At 44.5% G+C, this 24984-nt stretch overlaps 1 protein-coding gene across 1 annotated transcript; it reads right to left on the bottom strand.

Annotated features, from left to right (window-relative positions):
* Window positions 1–1925: 1925 nt before the first annotated feature.
* Window positions 1926–23653, bottom strand: mchr2b (melanin concentrating hormone receptor 2b). The gene is made up of 2 exons (XM_086105628.1): window positions 23099–23653; window positions 1926–4669 (listed from the first exon to the last, which is right to left on the bottom strand). Exons 1-2 carry the CDS (start codon window positions 23485–23487, stop codon window positions 4030–4032), a joined length of 1029 nt encoding a protein of 342 aa, XP_085961754.1. The 5' UTR covers window positions 23488–23653; the 3' UTR covers window positions 1926–4029.
* Window positions 23654–24984: the final 1331 nt, after the last annotated feature.

Raw genomic sequence — 24984 nt, 5'->3', positions numbered from 1 at the left:
GGTGGCTTTTCTAATATGTTGCTTGTTCTTTTCATAACTAAAATAGTATTTAAAAAAAAATAACCTCGATATATGAGTATATATGAGTTACAGTTCAACATCATCTCGCCGACAAGGCATTTGACACAATTGAAAATATGTTGACAAATAACCGTTTAAGCTGCACAAGCAATTGTTTACAAAGTTTTTCCCCCCAAAAAAACCCACAAGTTCCAAAGCAGCAGTTCCATCCAAAGTAACAGAATTTCAGCTCAGAGAAAGTGTTAATGAAAGTGTTTAAAGTGTTGACAAGAGTAAATCTCAGCAAATTTGTGTTTACAGTTATCTTTGCAAGCGCATCACGGCAAAGCGAGACCACTGAACAAAAACAAAACGACAACGTTCAAGCGACATCTTTGTCAAAGTTGCATTTTGTCAGCGTGCACAGTTGTGCCGAGTGTCTTCCCATCTGCATGTTCACAAACGATGCTTTGATTCTTGGATCCTTTGCTACTTAACTAGAAGGCAAGACATGTGAGCACAACCACGATTTGGTAGGATCTCAGGGGCACAACCACAGCAAACACCACACAGACATAGACAATAATGAACACTGTGATATACTTTAGGTGGCATATTGTTTGTATGTAGCTACAGCAACCTGGTTTTAAACTAGCATAAGGTCCACTGGGCAAACTGTGCCGTGGCTTGTGAAATAACATGTGTCATAAGAAAAGAAATATAGATGAAATGATATGCTGCATTTATTGTTAAATTGCAAATTAACTTCCTGGATTGCTGAAATAATAGTTCTGAAGGAATTTTTGGGGATTTGAGGAAAAAAAAAAATCAAAACCTAAATAAAGTAGGCAAAACGACCTTTTTTTTTGTCATGTCATGACGATGTAACAGTATATTTATGGACATTTGTGGAAATGAATGAGGGCCAATTAGGTGCGTACACATCCTGTACCATATCTGATATTTAAATATAATAAGACAGTGATGTCCATCATCTCTTTTTATTTTTTATTTTTTGCACGACGACCTGCATTGCATCAAACAAGAACTTAATCACCGACGACATCTTTTGACAGTTTCCTTTCTGCTCTGCTCAAAGCCCTCCACTGAGAAGCCACCACAATAAAATATTCTGCTTTTTGAAATCTGAGAAAACCAGTTGGCCCTCCTATGATGATCTGAAGCTTTACCCAGTAGCTGTCGACGCTTCACTTGCTTATGATCTTGCTACTGAGACCAAAACTTGATGTGGAACTCATCCTGTATTTGATTTTTGTGATTTACTTGCACAAATGTATCATTTTATGTTCCACTGTCATTTTAAACACTGTCATTTTAAACACGCACGATGACAAACAATAAATAGAGTTTTCCCCAACTAAAATGGCCTGAATGTTCAGTCTAGAAATTTGCATACCACTGATGAAGCCTTTCGCCAATTTAGTTGCTGTTACAGTATTTCCATGGTCCCTTGTCCAAGAAATGACACTTCAATACCTGAAGCTGTAATTAGGTTCCTGAGTGGAACCTATTTCAGTGAAAATAACATGAGTATCACTACACTAAACAGCATTACCTCCATGAAGTTTCAAATTAGTGGGCCATTTGTTGAAAATTAATTCACAAAATCCATGGCAAGTGCACTGGATTTCTTGAATTTCAATGAAAAGAAACAGATAGTGATTGGTTGGTTAGTGGTTGTGGTTGTGGATAGTGGTTGGACCCACCCGGTACATCCCATCCTGCGAACTTGGGCCCCCTGGCCAAAACTAAGCCAACAGTTTTGAACTTGGGTTTTAGATTGGACAGTGATTGTAAATTGCAATGGCAATTTTTCTAAAACATTTATTTATTTTGTGCATGCATACTTTGTTTTTTTCTTTTCTACCCGTCCCCCCCCCCCCCCCCCCCATTTTGCTGCTGTAGACTGCAAATCTCCCCAGTGTGGGACAAATAAAGACTATTTTATCTTATCTTAAGTCAGTGCTGTTGTTCACTCCAGCTTCTTTCATTTTAGGGAGCTGGCCAAATTGGTCAACAGCACTTTGAAACAGTAATTCATGCCTCCGTCACATCTCGGCTGGATTACTGTAATGCACATTACTTTGGAGTCAGCCAATCCTGCGTCTGAAGTTGGTCCAAAATGTTGCTACTCACCTCTTGACAGGTACTCGTAAGAGGGAGCACACAACTCCAACTCTGGAAATCCCTTGACTGGCTCCCTTTACATTTTAGAGTTCTTTTTAAGATTCTATTATTTGTTTTCCAATCTTTAAATGGCCACGTCATAAAACATTAAAACTCATTTCTAATCTTTGCCTTCTGACTCAGCATGAGAATTTTAGTTTAACTGTGTGTGTGCCTTCTTCTGTCTTCATTATTAACATATTGTTTTATTGTTTGTTGTTGTATGAATTATTTTGTACAGCACTTTGTTTCAGCGGTGGTTGTTTGAAAGTGCTCTATAAATACAGTTGAGTTGAGTTGATTGCATTTTTTTTTCAATGATAATGTGGGCTCTATTTTCATTTGGAGTACAAGTCTAGCACAAAGCGCAGTCTAGCTGTGTGCATGGGTGGCGTTATCTTTCTTTTGATATTTTGCTAGATTTTGCGCAAGCAGAAATGGCTGTTGGAACGTTTGTGTCTTTGTGCACCTTTGTGGGATGGAAATCATTTTTTCCCCCGGCCAATCCTAGTGGCATCCCTCATTCGCATCGAAATCAGGGAGGTCGGAGGCGCTGTATGCTTGATACAAATAGACTCGCTGGGGTCGGCGCATGACATTGGCAGGTCAACTGCAAGATCTCCCCTTTCCGATGATGATATGGCCCATGCAAGTGACATAGGCAATTGGAGTTGGTGTTGACCTTTCTTTGCATCATCATGAGAAGTTTATCATACTGATCTCTCTGCCTTCCGCCCAACAAGAAGACTGACAATCCATTATCCTCCACTTTTGTAGAAGGATAACAAAATATAGTATATTTGACAATACAGAAACTTCATGTAATAATTTAGTAAATTAATCAACCGTCAAACGAATGGTACAAAATATGTGATAAGGGGGCTTTACCACTTTAACTGAAAAACTGATTAAGAAAAGTGGAGTTTTGGCAAACATTTGAAAAACTGTTTAAATGTTAGTCACTATGTATTTGTAAAGATAGAGGATATGCCACATTGTTTTCAATTTTCCAACATTTAAAACAGTTCTCTGAAATAATTTGTTAAAATATCGACAATGTTTCAGTCAAAATACCCAAAGGATCAATTAATTACAGTGCACTGATCACCCTCTCAAAATAGCCCTGTTTAGAGCAGCCACTTGACACGTCATTCCATGACCATGATGATGACTGAGTATTTATCTCTTCAGAAACGTGGCTACTGGAAAAAAATTCAGAAGTATAGCCAAAATGTACAGTGTACTGAAGCAGAGTTGGCCCCTCAGCCTGAGGAGATTCTCCAACGAGTTTGAGAGTCCTTTTGAACTTTGTCACATTGCGGTTGTTTTGGAATGTTGGTACAAAGGAAATGTTCGTGCAGGTTTTTGTGGCTACGCTAACTGCTACACTGTCACGGTAGATAGTGGTCACATGCCACTTATCACAAGACAACACTGGTAGCAACTGCTCATTTGTGTATCGAACAACACTTAGGCTCTGCGTTGCTCTTGGCTTTGACATGGTCGCGCTAACCGCAGATTTTTGTTATGGCAGTGACCTCACTACAGGGCCAAAATCTGAACCACTCTCTCAAAACACATTGACCGACATCGGGAGCTACCAGTAATATGACATCCCCGAACAGTTATGCTCGAGTGCTACCTCAGAATTCCATCTTCCATTGTTTATGTGCTCGGACCAGTGCTAATGTTCCGTCAATAAAGACACAAATGCGCTTCACCTCTTCCGCCGAACATGACACTCTGTGTGGTTTCTGTTGTACAAATTTCACGGGCTACATTATCTTGTCCATTCGAACAAACAACAACTTGTCCATGTGTCTACGCTGAAACATTTTGTGACTAAATGGCAGTACTACGATAACTGGGTTCAAGGGCCATAGTGGAACCTTCTGTTTTGACCACCGTCACCTTGGATGAGTGCTGGGAATTGCTGAGTGTGTTTCTGCGACAAAGACGTTCACGGTAATTTTGGGCAAAGATGAGCAACATTAGCGGGTTGATGCAGCTATGAGAGTAGCTGAGGCAGATACTGATGTTGTAGGTGTAGATAAAGGCGACAGTCGGGGAATTGTTGCGCAGGTTCATCACCTGGATGACGTGGTAGGGTGACCAGCAGATCAGGAACAGAGCGATCACCATCAGCACCATCTTGGTGGCCCTCTTGGCCCACATGGTCTGCTTGCGTTTGACTCGACGAATGGAGCTGAACACGTGGTAGAGCGTGAGCGAGTAAAAGGTGCTAATGATGATGAGGGGGATGATGAAGCCCAGGATCGACTGGTAGAGGGTGTACCAGTACATGTCCTCGGGCCCATCAAGATACATCATGCAGACCTCCAAATGGTGTCTGCGTACAACTTTGGCATACAGCATAACCGGCACGGTGAGGAGGAAGCTGCCGATCCACACCAGCACGTTGATCATGATTGTCCAGTGAATGGTCCTCCGCTCTGAGGTGGGGTGAACAATGGCAATGTATCTGTGGGGAAGAAGTCACATATTTAGAGGCATTCCGCAGTCTGAAACACCGGTGATAAGACGAACCTTGCTGCACTTCCAATCATCATTTTAATCCCTGATAGCTAGAAGCAAATCTGAGGTTCCGCTTACATGATGTCCTCTCAGCACATCACTTGTCCACTGAAGGAATAAACGTAGTTAAATACAGTAAGGAGCACGCAAACACAAATGGCACTAAGTCGTGGGCAGAACTCTCGACCAGCGCGAAAAATGCTGGATTGTTTTCCTAACCTAAGTTTGGGTTAGTTATTTTTGATTGGGTTGAAGATTGGATTTGGGAGGGCTGAAGAGGTGGAGATCAGGGGTGTCCAAAGTCGATCCTGGAGGGCCGCTGTCCTGCCTGTTTTCCAGCTCTCCCAAGAGCAACACACCTGATTCAAATAATCAGGAACGTTCTAATGCTGCTTCAGAGCTGGCTGAAGAGCTGATCAACTGAATCAGGAGTGTTGCAGCCGGGAAAGCTAGAAAACAGGCAGGATAGTGGCCCTCCAGGCCCGGAGCTGGACATGCCTGGTGTAGATGGTCGTGCACATATTGAAGTTAAAGTAAATTGTGTGTAAAAATTCTTTTGGCCTAGCAGTTTTAAGAGTGCATACGCCCTGGATGAACAATTCACAGCACACAATATCGAGATCACACAAATCCACTTTTCTTACAGTTAAAACTATTAAACTTTAGATCCTGTGCAAGTACAGACACCACTTATTTAAAGCAAAGGGAAAAAGGGCTCCGTGAGCCGTCACCTTACCGTGGTGGAGGGGTTTGTGTGTCCCAATGATCCTAGGAGCTAAGTTGTCTGGGGCTTTATGCCCCTGGCAGGGTCACCCATGGCAAACAGGTCCTAGGTGAGGGACCAGACAAAGCACGGCTCACAAAGCCCCTTATGATAAATAAAATCGATGGCACTCAGTTTCCCTTGCCTGGACGCGGGTCACCGGGGCCCCCCTCTGGAGCCAGGCCTGGAGGTGGGGCTCGTTGGCGAGCGCCTGGTGGCCGGGCCTACACCCATGGGGCCCGGCCGGGCTCAGCCCGAAGAGGCAACGTGGGTCCCCCTTCTCATGGTCTCACCACCCGTGGGAGGGGTCAATGGGGTCGGGTGCAATGCGAGCTGGGCGGCAGCCAAAGGCGGGGACCCTGGCGGTCCGATCCTCGGCTGCAGAAGCTAGCTCTTGGGACATGGAATGTCACCTCTCTGGCAGAGAAGGAGCCCGAGCTGGTGTGTGAGGCAGAGAAGTTCCGACTGGATATAGTCGGACTTGCCTCCACACACAGCCTGGGTTCTGGTACTAGTTCTCTCGAGAGGGGTTGGACTCTCTTCCACTCTGGACTTGCTCATGGTGAGAGGCGCAGAGCAGGTGTGGGCATGCTCATTGCCCCCCGGCTCAGTGCCTGTACATTGGGGTTCACACCGGTAGACGAGAGGGTTGCTTCCCTCCGCCTTCGGGTGGGGGGACGGGTCCTGACTGTTGTTTGTGCATATGCACCAAACAGCAGCTCAGCATACCCACCCTTTTTGGAGTCCTTGGAGGGTGTGCTGGACAGTACTCCTGCTGGGGACTCCCTTGTTCTACTGGGGGACTTCAATGCTCACGTGGGCAATGACAGTGAGACCTGGAGGGGCGTGATTGGGAGGAACGGCCCCCCCGATCAGAACTCGAGTGGTGTTTTGTTATTGGACTTCTGTGCTCGTCACGGACTGTCCATAACGAACACCTTGTTCAAACATAAGGGTGTCCATATGTGCACTTGGCACCAGGACACCCTGGGCCGTAGTTCGATGATCGACCTTGTGGTTGTATCATCGGATTTGCGGCCGCATGTTTTGGACACTCGGGTGAAGAGAGGGGCGGAGCTGTCAACTGATCACCACCTGGTGGTGAGTAGGCTCCGATGGTGGGGGAAGATGCCGGTCCGTCCTGGCAGACCCAAACGTATTGTGAGGGTTTGTTGGGAGCGTCTGGCGGAATCTCCTGTCAGAAGGAGTTTCAACTCCCACCTCCGACAGAGCTTTTCCCATGTTCCGGGGGAGACGGGGGACATTAAGTCCGAGTGGACCATGTTCCGTGCCTCTATTGTTGAGGCGGCCAATCTGAGTTGTGGCCGTAAGGTGGTTGGTGCCTGTCGTGGCGGCAACCCTCGTACTCGCTGGTGGACACCAGCAGTAAGGGATGCCGTCAAGCTGAAGAAGGAGTCCTATCGAGCCTTTATGGCCTGTGGGACCCCAGAGGCAGCTGACAGGTATCGACTGGCCAAGCGGAACGCAGCTTCGGTGGTCGCAGAGGCAAAAACCCGAGCGTGGGAAGAGTTCGGTGAGGCCATGGAAGCCGACTTCCGGACGGCTTCGAGGAAATTCTGGTCCACCATCTGACGTCTCAGGAGGGGGAAGCAGTGCACCACTAACACTGTGTACAGTGGGGATGGGTCACTGCTGACTTCGACTCGGGACGTTGTGAACCGGTGGGCAGAGTACTTCGAAGACCTCCTCAACTCCACCAACGGTCTTCCTTGGAGGAAGCAGAGTCTGAGGACCCTGAGGTGGGCTCTCCTATCTCTGTGGTTGAAGTCACCGATGTGGTTAAAAAGCTCCTCGGTGGCAAGGCCCCAGGGGTGGATGAGATCCGCCCAGAGTTCCTCAAGGCTCTGGATGTTGTGGGGCTGTCCTGGTTGACACGCCTCTGCAACATCGCGTGGTCAACGGGGAGAGTGCCTCTGGATTGGCAGACCGGGGTGGTAGTCCCTCTTTTTAAAAAGGGGGACCGGAGGGTGTGTTCCAACTACAGAGGGATCACACTCCTCAGCCTCCCTGGTAAGGTCTATTCAGGGGTGCTGGAGAGGAGGGTCCGTCAGGAAGTCGAGCCTCAGATTGAGGAGGAGCAATGTGGTTTTCGTCCCGGCCGTGGAACAGTGGACCAGCTCTACACCCTTAGCAGGGTCCTCGAGGGTATGTGGGAATTCGCCCAACCAGTCTACATGTGTTTTGTGGACTTGGAGAAGGCGTTTGACCGTGTCCCTCGGGGAGTTCTGTGGGGGGTGCTTCGTGGGTATGGGGTACCGAACCCCCTGATACGGGCTATTCGGTCACTTTACCACCGATGTCAGAGTTTGGTTCGCATTGCCGGCAGTAAGTCGGAATCGTTCATAATCTTTATGGACAGAATTTCTAGGCGCAGCCGAAGCGTTGAGGGGGTCCGTTTTTTTGGCCTCAGTATTGCATCCCTGCTTTTTGCAGATGATGTGGTGCTGTTGGCTCCTTCAAACAGGGCTCTCCAACTCTCACTGGAGCGTTTCGCAGCCGAGTGTGAAGCGGTTGGGATGAAAATCAGCACCTCCAAATCTGAAACCATGGTCCTCAGTCGGAAAAGGGTGGAGTGCCCCCTCCGGGTCGGGGGAGAGATCTTGCCCCAAGTGGAGGAGTTTAAGTATCTTGGGGTCTTGTTCACGAGTGAGGGCAGGAGGGAGCGAGAGATCGACAGGCGGATCGGTGCAGCGTCTGCTGTGATGCGGACGTTGTATCGGTCTGTCGTGGTGAAGAAGGAGCTGAGCCAAAGGGTGAAGCTCTCAATTTACCGGTCGATCTACGTTCCAACCCTCATCTATGGTCACGAGCTATGGGTCGTGACCGAAAGAACGAGATCCCGGATGCAAGCGGCCGAAATGAGTTTTCTCCGCAGGGTGTCCGGGCTCTCCCTTAGAGATAAGGTGAGAAGCTCGGTCATCCGGGAGGGCCTCAGAGTCGAGCCGCTTCTCCTCCACATCGAGAGGAGCCAGATGAGGTGGCTTGGGCATCTGATTCGGATGCCTCCTGAACGCCTCCCTGGTGAGGTGTTCCGGGCATGTCCCACCGGGAGGAGACCCCGAGGAAGACCCAGGACACGCTGGAGTGACTATGTCACCCAGCTGGCCTGGGAACGCCTCGGGATCCCCCGGGGAGAGCTGGAAGAAGTAGCTAGGGAGAGGGAAGTCTGGGCTTCCCTGCTAAAGCTGTTGCCCCCGCGACCCGGCCCCGGATAAGCGGTAGAAGATGGATGGATGGATGGATGGAAAAAAGCAATTAACTGCTTGGATATATCCAAAAAGTTATCATTGAAAGGAAAGGGCTTTCAAATTTGAGAGAATATTAAAATTAGGAACATACAAACAGTGAGAAGGCGCAGTTATGTTCCTGTTTGTCCACACTCATAATAATAATAATAATAATAATAATACAATTTATTTAAAAGTAATTTTCACACTACTCAGAGACACTTAAGAACAAGAGTTAAGAAATACTGTACATGATAAAAACATACAGTTTAAAACAGAATATACACAAGTTTCAAACACACAAATGTCAAGAAAAGAAAAACAACGCAAGAAATAAGTAACAAAGATAAAAAGACATTAATAGCATCACGGAACAGATGAGTTTTGAGAAACGAGTTGAAGGATGGGGGTGTCAGTACAGCTGCGGATGTGTTGAGGTAGACAGTTCCAGAGGGTGGGGGCAGCGACAGAGAAGGCAGGTTATGTGCGTGGTCATGGGGATGGCGAGGAGGTTTGCATTTGAGGAGCGTAGGGTGTGGGAAGGAGAGTATGGGTGGAGAATCTTGGAGAGGTATTGGGAGGCCTGATTGTGAAAGGCTTCATAGGTGAGGAGGAGAGGTTTGAATCAAATGCGCTGGGGATCGGAGAGCCAGTGGAGGTTTTGCGTTGGTCGAAAGAGAAATTATTGTCAAAAGGACACCAAGGTTGCGACAGTAAGAGGAGGGGGACAGGGTGGAGTTGTCGATAGTGAGGTTAAAGTTGGAGGCTGTTTGGTTGAGCTAGGACCGATATTAGCAGTTGAGATTTAGTGCAGTTAAGAATGAGAAAGTTTGTTTGCATCCAGGATTTGATATCAGAAAGACAGTTAGACAGGGTGGAGTATGTTGTTGGGGTGGATGATTTGGTGGAGATGTATAATTAGACACCACCAGTGTAGCGGTGGAAGTGGAGACCGTGATGACGAATGATTTGGCCAAGGGGGAGAAGGTAGAGGATGGAGAGAAGAGGGCTCAGCACAGAGCCCTGGGGGACACCTTAGGACAACGGGGCAGTGGAGGAGGAGCAGATGTTGATGTGAATAATTTTTTTCCTGCCTGTGAGATATGAGTGAAACCAGGTGAGAACATTGCATGTGATGTTGAGGGATTGAAGGCAGGAGAGTATGATGGAGTGGTTGATGGTATCGAAGGCGGTGGTAAGGTCAAGGATGAGGATGGAGAGTAGGCCGAAGTCGGAGGACAGGAAGAGCCCTTTTAAGGAGGGCAGTTTCTGTGCTGTGTTGTGTGTGGAATCCAGATTGAAATTGTTACAAATAATAATAAATCTTAAAATGGATGTGTGCAGAGATGATTTTTAAAACAAACATGAAGGAGGGTGTAAATCTAAATTGTCAACGACAAACTAAAGTTTTTGATGGTCTTGCTTGGCACATATCATTTATATCTCATTCGCAATCATGCTAATGAACAAACAAGCAATGAAAGCAATGTTAATGGCTATTTCCCAGTTTTTAGGCTGTTGGGAGTTTCGAAAGGCATAAGTGGACAGATAGTTACATTAAATTGATATTTTGCCTTAAATAGTAAAAAGCAAAAATATTTCATCTACTTTTATACAGATCCTCATTTCAGTCTATCGTTCTCGTCTGTAAACTTTCAGGCAGCCCATCACGGTTTCATGATAATTGGTTAATTTTGGCTGAATTTTCCTAACTAACAAATAAAGTAATAAACATAGAATATACAAGGGTTGCCCGGTACGCCAGTGGTTAGCACGTCGACTTCACAGTGCGGAGGTACCGGTTCGATTCCAGCTCCGGCCTCCCTGTGTGGAGGTTGCATGTTCTCCCCGGGCCTGCGTGGGTTTTCTCTGGGTACTCCGGTTTTCTCCCACATTCCGAAAAATTGAATGGCAGGCTGATGGAACACTCTCAATTGTCCCTAGGTGTGAGTGTGGGCGTGGATGGTTGTTCGTCTCTGTGTGCCCTGCGATTGGCTGGCAACCGATTCAGGGTGTCCCCCGCCTACTGCTCGAAGACAGCTGGGATAGGCTCCAGCACCCACCGCGACCCTAGTGAAGATGAAGCGGTTCGGAAAATGAATGAATGAATATAATATACAAACACTATATTGCAGACTATTCATTCAACTTTGAGTAATTTCCCTTACAGGAATAATAAAGCTGACATTCATTCAATTTAGGAGCTACTCTGCCATTGACGAAAAAAAAAAAATGGACCATTTATTAAACCATTTGCCTGCTATGACTTAGATCAATCTTTCTGCAATGTAACTGCATGTGAGTATGTGCAGTGCACTTCTAAGGAGACACTGACATTCTCGCAATTGTCCAAAGGGCATTCAGATTAATTGCAGTTTATGCAGAGCAGTGTATTCACCAAAAGGGCTGTTCAAGTCCATGCATGATGCTGTGAGTGTGATGGATGGACAGTGAGTGCAGTCCGAGTAATCCCCAGTCGACGACTATGCGACTAAATAGCACAATTCGTTTTTGATATGGACTAAAACACTCACCCACATAATTCAATGCACTTAATATAGGCAATGCATGAACACATAGGAATTACAGTTGCATTGACGGACCCAAAACGGAGTCTTACAATTTGGAGTACAACTCAAGTTTTAGGGAAAAATATGCCTTAAATCTTGCTGAAGAACCATTATGCTGTGAAGTATAGTTTTTGGAGTAATCGCTGCACACTTATGACACATTTCCTTGGAGGTGGGATACGAATGTATTTCTCAGAAAATCAATAAAACTGACCCTAAATAGTGAATGGAGAAGACTTATTTAGCGCTTTATCTTCACTATAAGGTGCCCAAAGCATTTTGGAAAGCCCGACATTCATTTTTTACAAATGTCTCTGAATTACCACCGCAGAATTAAGCCTCACAAATGGCTCACCCAAAACACCATCAAAGTGGTGTTTTCCCAGTGAGCTTAGAGTGGTGAATGGTGTGGAGCTGTTTGGGATTGATGGAAAAGCGGCACTTATGTGCCTCGTGATAACAACTGTTCATTCCTGTTTCAGGAATGGTGCCAACTTGAGGACGATGTTATGAAAAGAGTGTGGCAGCCCCACGGGGAGAAGCCGGGTTAGATAGATGGATAGGTATAGAAAGATACGGATAGATAGATAGATAGATAGATAGACAGACAGAGAGACAGAGAGATAGAGAGATAGACAGACACAGACAGATAGCGGATAGATGGATCGATGGAACATTAAGTTTGTCACATGTCCTTTTCCATTTTTGCAAGTGTTAAGCCAGAAAATAATTACTACTTTGAATATGCACATCATGCGTGTCATTCATTCTTCAAGGCTAATTCCTCTTGTTTTATTTCTTACTGCTGCCAAGGACAAAGGACAACAATTAAAGTTTGTATGTGCAGGCCTGAGGATTTCACGGTAACAATTGTTTCCGGTAGCGTGTCGTTTCCGTGGGATCATTTGTACGGTACCGAAAAATTGTTTGCCATAACAAAATCACCGCGCACTAGTTGACTGTTCGCAATAGAATCTCTCCTGTGTGATCAACGCGATTTCACTGTGCCTGTATGTGTGTTTGTGGTGTGGTGTGTGAATGTTTTTCTTCTATTCTACATTTGTTTTGTTTTCATTAAGTGGCGGTGGGGATGGAACAGGAAACATTATGTGCGCATGCGGGTTGCTATTTTAGTCTGCACGCTGAGATAGCGCGTGGATGATGGAAAGAGATGGCGGCGAAAAAAACACAGAAAGGCATATTAGTTACTACACTTAAGAAATGGGAATGCCAGTCGGATTTTTCTTTCGAATCATCTGAAGAAGGGCGTATTACCAAGCTGACGTGTGATGTAGGCACAAAACATGAAAGAGAAATACAAAGGGACGCACGATTCCAAGGCAAGTACTTGAAGTTGGTTAGCTCTAAAGGCGAATCGCTATGAAAAATATTATGAAACAGTCTTAGTTATTGATGGAAGAATTTCGGGAAAGGATGATTTATTATGTTTGATTCTGCTTTTATATTGCTGTGGTTTTATTTAGAAAGTATTAATAGATATGAAATGATTGCTTTGCAAGTGTTCATATGTGGTCAGGGTTATTATGAAACAGGAGAACTGAAACATGCTCAACTCTACATGGGCCCAGGAGATGACCGGATAAGAGGAAATCAACGGGAGTCGACCCTTCTGCATTTCTCAAGATGTGCTGAATTTGACGAATAAAAAGTGATTATCAGGCTTAGGCACTTGCTAAGGATGTGATGAAATTTTCAATATCATGTACTGTACTTTGGAGTGAAAGTCAGGGTGGGGCCAGTTTGCTGATACCCCAAACTTCCCCTTTAGTGGCCTCACCTTCATGTAACTTAGGGACCTCAAGAGCAGATAAAAAGAGAAGGCATAGGGAGGGGCTGTTTTAGGTCAGCTGAGAGAATTGTGAGCAGCCTCCTTTCTATTTTCCTCGCAACCGAAAACTCCTCTCTTCCTTTCTGTAAGTGTATATTTGTCAAATCATATAAACCTGACAGTTATTCTCTAATTTACTAGTTGTAGACATGGTAACTTTATGAATAAAACAATCATCACAAGGTGTAGTCATACTACTGTTTACTGTCGGGAAGCCGAACGATGACATGTGGTAGATTCTTTGGTCAAATTGATAGTAGATTACACAGTTGCAAAGAGGACGTCAAGGCATATCAATACTATAAGTCGATACATAGTAGTAAGGTAATTTTTTTAAAAGATTCATCCCATGATTATAATCATTCAATTCCTATTACCGGTACATGCTTTTGTATTCATAAAGGGGGTGAGTAGCCACTGATATGATGTTTATTGACATCAATAGTACACACACATAATCATATTAACAGTGTCAGGTTTACTTGTGGCCCATAGTATGTAGCCAGATTTTGTGGTATGCTGTATTCACGATCCATATGAGTACAATAAAAGTGTTAAACAACATATTTTGATCCATTTATTTGATTGAATAAACCTGGAGTACACAGCTGCTCATTTAATTATGTTCATTGTTTTTAAACATTTACTCTTTAAATATTTTACTTTTGAGTACAGAATTTTTGATTATGAAAATCAATCAATATAGAAAAATGGGTTCCCATGATGAACGTTTACAGAACCCAAAATTAGTTACAGTGGTTTCCCACTGGGTAATCTAGCAGAACCGAAAAACATTTAGTTAATTTCTGAAATTCTCAGGCCTGTTGTCTATGCTTGTTTCCAGGTTAAATAAATAAATAAACAAAATCCTAGTTAATAGAGGCAAGTGCTATGGAAGATGCCGTTACATTTTTAGTCCAGTGGATACAGAATGTTTTTTTTTTAAATCTTTTTGCCATCCAAGGATGCAAACCCTCATGTTAATGTATTACCGCCATCTATTAGAACATTGCTGATCATTTTTGAGAAGTACTGAAATTCTGTTTTGTTTTGTTTTATTTTTAATCCACACAGGTTAGGAATTGCTTTTTGATCAACAAACAAAATTGTTATTTTGTGGCATTGCATATCTATTAATCATGTCTTGGAGCGAGTGTCAAAATAGTGTGCTGCTTGATTGCGTAATTTGAAGCTCCCCACGAAAAACCAGCAGCTACAGGATGTGAGCATCATTCATACCATTGTACAACTCCCCCAGGCAGCATTATTTAACAATATACTGTACATTCTTCCACCACATTAGGCAGCATATACAGTATATATACTCTGTGTATATATATATATATATAAGCGGCTGGATAGCTCAGTTGGTTTGGCGTACGGGAGACGGTGGTTCGAATCCCGCTTGGGGCAAAAATGAGCACATAACACCATTCAGTGTGGGTCCTTGGGCAAGATCCTTCACACTAATGCCTACCTCATACAATGATGAGAGACAAGAAAACGAAGGACATGCCGGCTCAGACGTCGCCCGGCCAAACAAAGTCTGCGTCAGGTGCTGGGGAACCAGAGTACCTTGATGAAAAATGGGCTACTGGAACAAAACGGAGATGGGCGAGATGCGATAACATGGCTCTGTTGGAATGCTACTACTCAAGCAACCCTAGTCAGAGGGGTTACATGCAGAGAATGTGGGCTAAATGGTTACTTCGAAACACACAGTCACGGTTGACCACAAAACAACTAGTAGCTCAGTGTTCCAACATCCACAAACGGCAACTGCTGTCACAACTTGAGATTGATGAGGTACAATGCAGGTTCCATGGTGAAGGGCCCCAGGCTGCCAGATCAGAGGAGGAGGTCATACCAGAGATTGGGAGGCAAGCCCCAATGAATGCAGATGATGAGATTGGGAGGCCAGCCCCAATGAATGAAATGCTGAGCGAGGTAGAAACTGACCTGAAAGCTAAGATCATGGCGAGAATGAAAGCTGGGCAACCTAGAAACCGATTACAACGGCTATGTGAAGTACCACCTGAAAGTCTCATGGAAAGTGTGAATGCAGCACTGAGGGCGATCCCTACCGTAACGATCACGGAAACCAATGAGCTGATATACGCTTCAGCATCACTGATCCTAGAGATGCTTGGCTATAAGAGCAACCATGGAAGCCATGAGATACGTTACCCACCATGGAAAAGACGGTTGGAGGCTAAGATCAAGGTGGCTCGGAAAGATGTGACTCAATTGACGGAGGCCCAGAGAGGTGTGATGAAAAGGCCGATACCCGAGAGGTACATCCAGATGACCATACCTGAAGCACTCGAAACTGCCAAACAAAGGCTCCAAGCCCTGTCCAGCCGCCTAAAGCGGTACACGAAAGAGAATGAGGCCAGACAAATAAACAGGCTGTTCGCAACACAACCTGCAAAAGTGTACGCTCAGTGGCAGTGTCCTAACAACAGAGCTGACCCACCAAGACTGGAAACTGAAAGGTACTGGAAAGGCATATGGGAGAAGGAGGTTGCACATAACAGCAGTGCACAATGGCTGGTGACCCTGAGAGAGGAGCACAGACACCTCCCTGAACAGAACCCAGTTACCATAACAGTGGCAGACATACAGGAAAGAGTCTCAGATATGAAGAACTGGACAGCACCAGGCCCGGACATGGTCCACACCTACTGGCTAAAGAAACTCACAGCACTCCATGAGCGCCTCGCAGCACAAATGAACCAGCTGCTGAGGGATGGGACTCACCCAGGATGGCTAACCGAAGGACTGCAGGTCCCGACATACCAACCTGTGCACAGCCTGGATTGATTACAAGAAAGCCTATGACTCGATGCCACATACATGGATCACTGAATGCTTGGAGTTGTATAAGGTGAACAGGACCTTAAGAGCCTTCGTTGCGAACTCGATGAGAATGTGGAAAACCACACTTGAAGCCAATGACAAGCCACTTACCCAAGTGTCCATCAAATGTGGCATATACCAAGGTGATGCACTCTCTCCACTGCTGTTCTGCATAGGACTGAACCCCCTAAGCCAAGTAATCACCAAGACAGGCTATGGATACCGCCTCAGAAATGGAGCTACGATCAGTCACCTCCTCTACATGGATGACATAAAGCTGTATGCTAAGAGCGAAAGGGACATAGACTCCCTGATCCACACGACCAGGATCTACAGCAGCGACATCGGGATGTCATTCGGGCTTGAGAAATGTAGTCGGATGGTGACTAAGAGAGGAAAGGTAGTCCGCACTGAAGGGGTCTCACTCCCTGAAGGAACAACAGCAGACAAGTACCTCGGTATACAACAAGCCAATGGCAACCTCGAACTGGCAACAAGGAAAGCGGCTACGGCCAAATACCTCCAGCGAATGTGGCAAGTCCTAAGAAGCCAGCTCAATGGCAAGAATAAGACCCGGGCAATAAACAGCTATGCCCTGCCAGTGATCAGATACCCTGCAGGAATAATAAGGTGGCCAAAGGAAGAGATTCAGACCACGGACGTTAAGACCCGAAAGCTCCTAACCATGCATGGAGGGTTCCATCCCAAATCCAGCACCCTGAGACTGTACGCAAGCCGAAAGGAAGGAGGCCGTGGACTAGTGAGTGTGAGAGCCACTGTCCAGGATGAAACATCCAAGCTCCATGAATACATCAAGGAGAAGGCTCCAACGGATGACGTACTCAGAGAATGTCTCAGACAATGGGGAACAGAGGATGAGGCGCTGGAAGAGGGACCATCAGAATCAGAATCATCTTTATTGGCCAAGTATGTAGAACACACAAGGAATTTGTCTCCGGTATAACACGCTGCATTAGTATCATCGTAAACAACAAAATCATTGAACCATTTTAGAGTGACCAGTAGCAGTATTTGTAGTACAAGAAGAGTGACTACGTCAGTGACTGTTTAAGGAGTTAATGGCTAGAGGGAAGAAGCTGTTTAAGTGTCTACTGGATTTGGTGCACATGGATCTGTAGCGTCTGCCTGAGGGGAGTAGCTGGAAACTCCCCATCATGGGAGGACAAGTCCCTACACGGGATGTACCACCGGACCATAACTGAAGTGGCTGATCTCAAGAAGTCCTATCAGTGGCTAGAGAGGGCTGGCCTGAAGGACAGCACAGAGGCACTCATCCTGGCTGCTCAGGAGCAGGCCCTGAGCACCAGAGCCACCGAGGCCCAGATATACCACACCAGACAAGACCCAAGGTGTAGGTTGTGCAAAGAGGCACCTGAGACGATCCAACACATAACTGCAGGGTGTAAGATGCTGGCAGGGAAAGTGTATATACAGTATATATCAAGAAAAAAAATACAGAATTAAGAATAGATTTTGATTGATTTTCCCCCCAGTGGTCTCTCAACAAAATGTTGTCAAATGCCCATTCCTACTTGATCCACCCATTATCTGAGCCGCATATCCTCACATCTTCAGTCAGCAGGCGGGGCACACCCTGAACTGGTTGCCAGCCAATCGCAGGTCATAACATCGTGTAAATTACAATCTTCAAATGACTGACCGTCATTCTTCTTTACGAACGTACAGCAATACCGAAATAAAAAACCTAGAAAATGAACCCTGAAACTTCATGTATGATATTTATTGACCAATATGAAACTGATCATAACCTCGGTCCGTTAATATTTTTAAAGCTACAACCTTCAAGCTACTGCAGTATCAACACTGGCTGTTAAATTAGATGCCGTACGCATTTTTGCATGTTTTATGGCTGGAAGACGACCTGAAAAATGCAGACCTCTGGCAAGGCCGCTCTTCATCCTGTTTTATTAAATACTGTTTAATAAATGGCATTTGGATGCAATTATATGTTTAATTCGTTTAAGAAATGACTTGAATTAAAGGAGGCGTCTGATTACCAAGATTTTAATAATCTTGATCATGTCATGCTATCACCAATCCAGTTATGAAAGCCATCGATGTAATTGAGCATTAAAAACATACAAGGAGACATTTTCATGATTCGTAACTTATCACAGTTACTTGGAGCACTATTATTAATGTGCACATTATATAGAATTAAAGATGAGCTCCGGTTGCTTTGGTATTGATTTTTCATTTACAAAACTAATTAAACTAACCCCATTTATCTGTACAGTTCAACACTCCAGTCAACGTACCTCTTCAAGTACCAGATTTTTTTTTGGGGGGGGGGGGGATATATCCCACTAAAGACTCTGCGAAAGAGCTCAAATTGATGTTGATCGTCACTTCAACAAACTCCGCTCAGTGAGCATCTGAACGATTGACTCCACGATTGTGTTTTGCTTTTTCCTTTGAGGAAACCTGAAATGACAGGCAACCAAACAACCAAAAATGGAACATATTGAATATCCACCCATCCATCCATCCATTTTCCGAACCGCTTGATCCTCACTAGGGTCGCGGGGGGTGCTGGAGCCTATCCCAGCCATCTCCGGGCAGTAGGCGGGGGACACCCTGAATCAGTCGCCAGCCAATCGCAGGGCACACAGAGACGAACAACCATCCACGCCCACACTCACACCTAGGGACAATTTAGAGCGTCCAATCAGCCTGACATGCATGTTTTTGGAATGTGGGAGGAAACCGGAGCACCCGGAGAAAACCCACGCAGGCCCGGGGAGAACATGCAAACTCCACACAGGGAGGCCGGAGCTGGAATCGAACCCGGTGCCTCTGCACTGTGAAGCCGACGTGCTAACCACTGGACTACCGGGCCGCCCCATATTGAATATATAAAATATAATTTGAAATTAAACAATGCCCCCAAACCGGAGTTTTTTTTAATTTCCATGTACAGACATGATTTTACTTTACTTTAAATAAAAGCAAATCATTTTTTGGCATTTGATTTTTCTCTACAAGTGGAATGAGATGAACACTACAATGGTTGCCAATTCCATTATTTCATAGGACAGTAAATATTCCCATCCCTGGAATTCTATGGAAAGGAATATCCTTCACCCAGAATAAAAACCTATGCATTAACATTTTGACTACGATATTACGTGTTACCGGAACCTCCGTAAGCGGAAATTCCACTACCCGTAACCCGGATGGAGGTGTAATGCCGCGGGAGCTTAAATACACGTAACGCCCACCCGATGCGACGGAAAAAACACAACGTTGAAACAAGTTTTCACTTCGCGTTTTTCGATCATCAGATTCTAAACGATGTGTAAGTGAGTTTTTTTTGCAGTGCGTTTTACTGTAATTGTGAATGATTTTAACTTTATTCACTTACGTCCTGGAGAACGCGGCACTATCTTAAAAACAGCACCCACTCGACCTGACCGAAGAAATGTGTTCGCTTCGCCGTTTTCATTCATCAGATTCGAAACGAAGACGTGTAAGCGACTTTTTATTGGCGTGCGTTTTACTGTAATTGCGAAAGATTTTAACTTTATTCACTTACGTCGTGTAGATCATCGCATCGAAACGTAGAAGAACTGTAACCACTGGAGCGGAGCGAGTGAAATGCGTCCGTTTGAGCGAGGCTGGACACAAAGTTAAAAAGATCCAGCAGACACTTGGAGTCGGAAAGACGCAAATCTACGAAACTTTAAAAAACAAGGCATCGATTCAACTCCTGATGACAAGCCACCATCCAGCAAGGAAGCAATGCAAATGGCAACAAAAATCCTTCAGTATGCACAAGAATTACCAGACATCGGTGATCAACGGGACAGTTACTTGCAACTAGCAAGAAAACTGTATGACACGCAGGCAAACATTGTCATAAACCAAAGAATGCATCCAACAAAACAATCCAAAATACAATTTTTTTTCCCAAGACAGAAAAAAATAAACATTAAAATACTGTACGTATTTTACTGTTGTGAGTTTTTTGGGATACACCTGAATTGCAGTTTTTGTTCTATAAACAGTTTTTGGACAGTATATTTTTGTATTTTATTGATTGTGTTGTTACATGTGCATTTTGTCAATATACTTGCAGGTTCATAAAGGACATGTACCATGCTCATTTCCCAAATGAGGAATTTCTGTTATCAGGACAAATTGGATATATATATATATATATATATATATATATATATATATATATATATATATACACACACACACACACACGCACACACGTGTATGACAGCTGATTGTGGTAGAGAATTGCTATGATATGCTGTAGAGTGCATTTACCTCAGCATCACACAAGATTTCTGAGGGAATGTCTTGTTAAAGAGAATTTACGAAGGAAATTCCAGGGATGCAGAATGACACGAATTATGTATCTGATTCAAATACGTGAATATACTGTACGTATTTTGTCTCACTCTGAAGGGGGATACAATCTTAAATGATGCTGTGCATTGCAAGGGGCAATCTAAATGTCACAGATGATTCCATAATCACACTGGGAACATTGCTGTAATAGCACATTATTCTTGGTATTACAACTACAGCATGATTGTTTCTGAGAGGGTTTATAGACATGGTCAGGAAAATGACACATTTCCACACAGTTTATATAACAAGTAAATCTAAGCTGCATTTGATCATAAGATGGTTTTGGTTTTGAGTAGGAGTGGGAAACCTGTAAACCGTGACCTCCCATGCTATTCTAAACATGAAAACTTCAAAGAAACTGTTGTCAAAAAAATTATCTACACATGTTAAAATAGGTGGGATGTTTATATGGCAACCCAGTGAAAAAGTGGTTCGCATATCTTCATTACAGCTTCCGCCAAAGTCCAAAAAGAGGCATGTTATGTCAGTCGAAGACTCAAGATTGCCCATTGGTGCGAATGTGTGCGTGAAAGGTTGTTTCTCCTGATAGGTGCTAGTCCGGGGTGTAACCTGTGTCTCGTCCGAAGGGCTGCTGGAATAGGCTCTAGTTGTCTTGCAAACTAATGTGCATAGGTGCTACAGAAAACTGATTCTGGACTGTAACATCCTTATATGGGTCATTTTCAAATCATTTATAAGAACAGTAAAGACATGCGAAACAGAATTTCCTTTCAAAAAATCAATTTAATTTATTTATCTTAATATCTGAATTATTGGCAGTTATCATCCATCCATTATCTGAACTGCTTATCCTCATGAGGGTCGCGGGTGTGCTGACCCGATCCCAGTTGTCCTCGGGCAGTAGTAGTCCACCCTGAACTGGTTGCCAGCCAATCGCAGGGCACACAGAGACAAACAGCCATTCGCAATCACAATCACAACTAGCGACAATTTGGAGTGTTCAATCAGCCTACCATGCATGTTTTTGGAATGTGGGAGGAAACCGGAGTACCTGGAGAAAACCCACACAGGCACGAGGAGAACATGCAAACTCCACACAGGAAGGCCTGAGCTGGAATCGAACCCGGTGTTGTTTTTAGCAAATAATCACTCACATATCACTCACATATCAGGCATGGGGGGAACATGCAAACTCCACACTATAAGGCCGGAGCTGGAATCAAACCCTCTGCACTGTGAGGCAGATGTTCTAACCAGTCCACGACCGTGCCGCCCCAGTTTTCATTCAAACATTAGTAATTGTTTTGGAAAATAGATATATGATAAAGTAATATTTATCAAACATCTAATATCAAATGTCTACCTTTATGTGTCCCAAATAAAGTTTCATGATTTGCAACATGTTCGTTGGCGTCAGGATGAATCCTCCTACTGTATGTCATAATTTTGTAAATTTCATATTTTCACAAGTCAATCTTCACATGTGGATGTTATTATTACTATTTTACAAATGATTAACCAATCTGAAATGTTGAATTAGTTACCGCTCTTTGACGATACAATGTTAATGGTTGAACAAACAGGCTGTTTTTGGGGTCTCCTGAATAGTGATGATTTTGGAGGTATAAGGATTCTGCTTGTCGACTGGTTAGCAAGTCACCCTCACAGTGCAGAGGTGCAGGGTTCGAGTCTGACTCCGGCCTTCCTGTGTGGAAGTTGACAGTTCTCCCCATCCCTGCGTGGGTTTTCTTTGGTTGCTCCGGTTTCCTCCCACATTCCACAAACATGCATGGGAGGTCAATGAAACACTCGAAGTTGTCCGGAGGTGTGGTTGTGAGCGTGAATAGTTGTTCGTCTCTGTGTGCCCTTTGATTGGTTGGCAACCAGTTCAGGATGGACCCCACCTACTGCCCGAAAACAGCTGGAATAGGCTCCAGCATGCCCGCGACCCTTGTGAGGATAAGCGGTTTGGAAGATGGATGGATGGATGGATGAATAACTTTTTCAAAATGAGGGCCCTATTTTCATTGAGAGGGGCGTGTGCACTCTGTGTAAAAACTGACGCGGCTTCATTGTCAAGCCGAGGCATTTCTTACTGTGACCGTCTGCGAAAATACCAAAAGAAAGAAAATGCCACCCATGCGCACAGTTAGACCTCAGTTGATGCTAGACTTGCACTGGGTCCTAAAAATAGGGCCGTAGGACTTTAAAAGAGCGACTATTTCAACATTTACAACAATTTACTTTTGGTTTGTCACTGATAACACCGAGCTAACATTTAGACTTTTCTTCTTTAAATCTTTTTAACTGATTTACCTCAATGTGAACCTACAATTTCCAACAGCTTAAGTTGAATTTTTTTTGTGTGAATTGGCCACCCCATCTTCTTTTGAGATGCACCCTCATTAGAGAATATGGCAAAGACTAAATGTGATCAGGACAATTGAACCTGGAGTGGAGCATATAGGAACATTTGGCACGCATGTAACTACACATCTGTATGCTGGTTGTTCAGTACAATATGGGTCAGTCACAATAATAATAATCATAATAATAATAATAATTTTTTTAAAAGAAAAATGGAATGCCAACCTCAAAGTGAGTTACTGTGGTCCTATTTTTACTAGACCTTGAACATTGTCTGGTACATAAAGATTTTATGATGACAGCCGCAGTAAAGATTTATTTCCAGTGTACTATTGAAAAAAAAAGGACTTACCGATCAATACAGAGCACGGTAACTATGCCCACGGTGGTGAACTGGTTGCTGACATCCACCACCACCACCGCCTTGCACATGAAGTTCCCGAAGACCCACTGTCTGTCTCGGACCAGCTGATGGATGTTGAAAGGCATCACCAAGAGGAAAAGCATGTCTGCTATGGCCAAGTTAAGCACGTAAATGTCCGACACCATTTTTTTCTTGCACGCAGCCACCGCGTAAATGACCAAGCCGTTGGCCAGAACTCCCACAGCGCACAGGATGCCATAAATGGACGGGAAAATGTGCATGAAAGTGGTGATGTCGATGAAACTCGTGGATGATGCGGTTGCGTTTCCACATGACAGCTCGGTTGAGTTGTGGCAGGAAATGTCCGTGTCATTCATCTTTTTTTGAAGGCGGGGATCTTCTTCTCTCGCCAGCTAGTTCAAGTGCGCGCCGCGCGTCCTACCGCCGCCCAAACTCTTCTCGACCGCTCCTTCGCTCAAAGGAGCACAATGTGATGTGAAACAGGCGGGAGCGCAACAAAAAAAGAAAACAGCGTCGGTCTCGGAGGCATGTCTCATCTGTACGGGCCAACGGTGGAGCGATCGAAGAATCAGGAGGCGCGCGTGGTGGACTCTCAAGGGTTGCGCGCCACAAAGAACAAATTCCCTCCCTTCCAACGTGACAGCCTCTGTCGTTCATCAAGCAATTCAACAAGGAAGTCACGCTAGACCTTTCAATCCAATCAAGTGGTCCATATTTTTTTATTTATTTGTTATTTTCTGATAAAATCAACCAAGGGAGTTTCTAAGCATTGTCTGTAAATAAACACAGTACAAATATAAAACAATACAGTTCTTAATAATACTATGTATAATACATACTGTAGATGTGATAGGCAACAGGCGGCCCACGTGTCTCATATGACCCGCGACTGTACTCTGAGTGGCCTCTTGATTAATCCGCCCCTCCCCGCAATTCCAAAAATGTTTCAAAATATTATTCGATTAATTTCCTTGACTTGACAGGAAATGGAGAAAATATTTTGGAAAAAAGACAAAGAAATGAGCAAATATTTGCAGGTGTCTCATTGTGAATATGGAAGATGAGGAAGTGGAAACTTTGAATGCTTTCCCGAATTCCACAGCTAAATGTACCACGGAATGTTTTCAGAACATTACTGGACGTGCTTTCTTCACTTTGCAACCTTTCACGATGCAATGCTTTATTCATTAAGCTACCGTGCACACAATGTCACTTCCTAATCAATCGAATTCGTCAGATGGCCTATTTTAGTGTCGTCTTCAAAATACTTTGGGTGGGATGTTGAAACAGGAGAACCCCTTTAATTACATGCACTCGAACAAACATTAGGCTCTAGCAACTCCCTGCACCCTCTTCGGGATAAGTTGTGTTGGAAATGGATGGATGGATGTATCAACTATTTACAATGACTGAAAATGATAGCCCTCTCAATGTGATTCTACATTGCACTGTGGAGCATTTTCTAACTTCATTAGGGTCACGGCGTCATCTACAGAAAGTACATCTAGAGATGTTCATCCACCCATTTTCACCACCGTTGACTTTGAGCGGAAGTCTACACCCCAAACTGGTCGGCAGTCAGTCGCAGGGCACATGTAGAGACAAACAACCATTCACACCCACAATGACACCGTCACCGAGTGGGAACTGATCCCACGCTGCCCGCTGACAAGGCAGGCACTCGCCTGCCTTGTACCATGACACCATCAGCGACTTATCCCGAGACGGTAAGGTAAATAATGCTGTCATTGCTAACGTTTTGAGTGCCCAGTGTCACAGGTGACCTCACTCGTGGAAACCGTAACACAGCAAAAGTCCCAATAGCACAAATTGCTTTCCTTAAGATGAACCCA

This window comes from Hippocampus guttulatus, chromosome 2 (assembly GCF_054856545.1).
Source record: "Hippocampus guttulatus isolate MCC_2025c chromosome 2, RoL_Hgut_1.0, whole genome shotgun sequence".
NCBI lineage: Eukaryota > Metazoa > Chordata > Actinopteri > Syngnathiformes > Syngnathidae > Hippocampus > Hippocampus guttulatus.
This window is presented reverse-complemented; position numbering and strand designations above follow the sequence as displayed.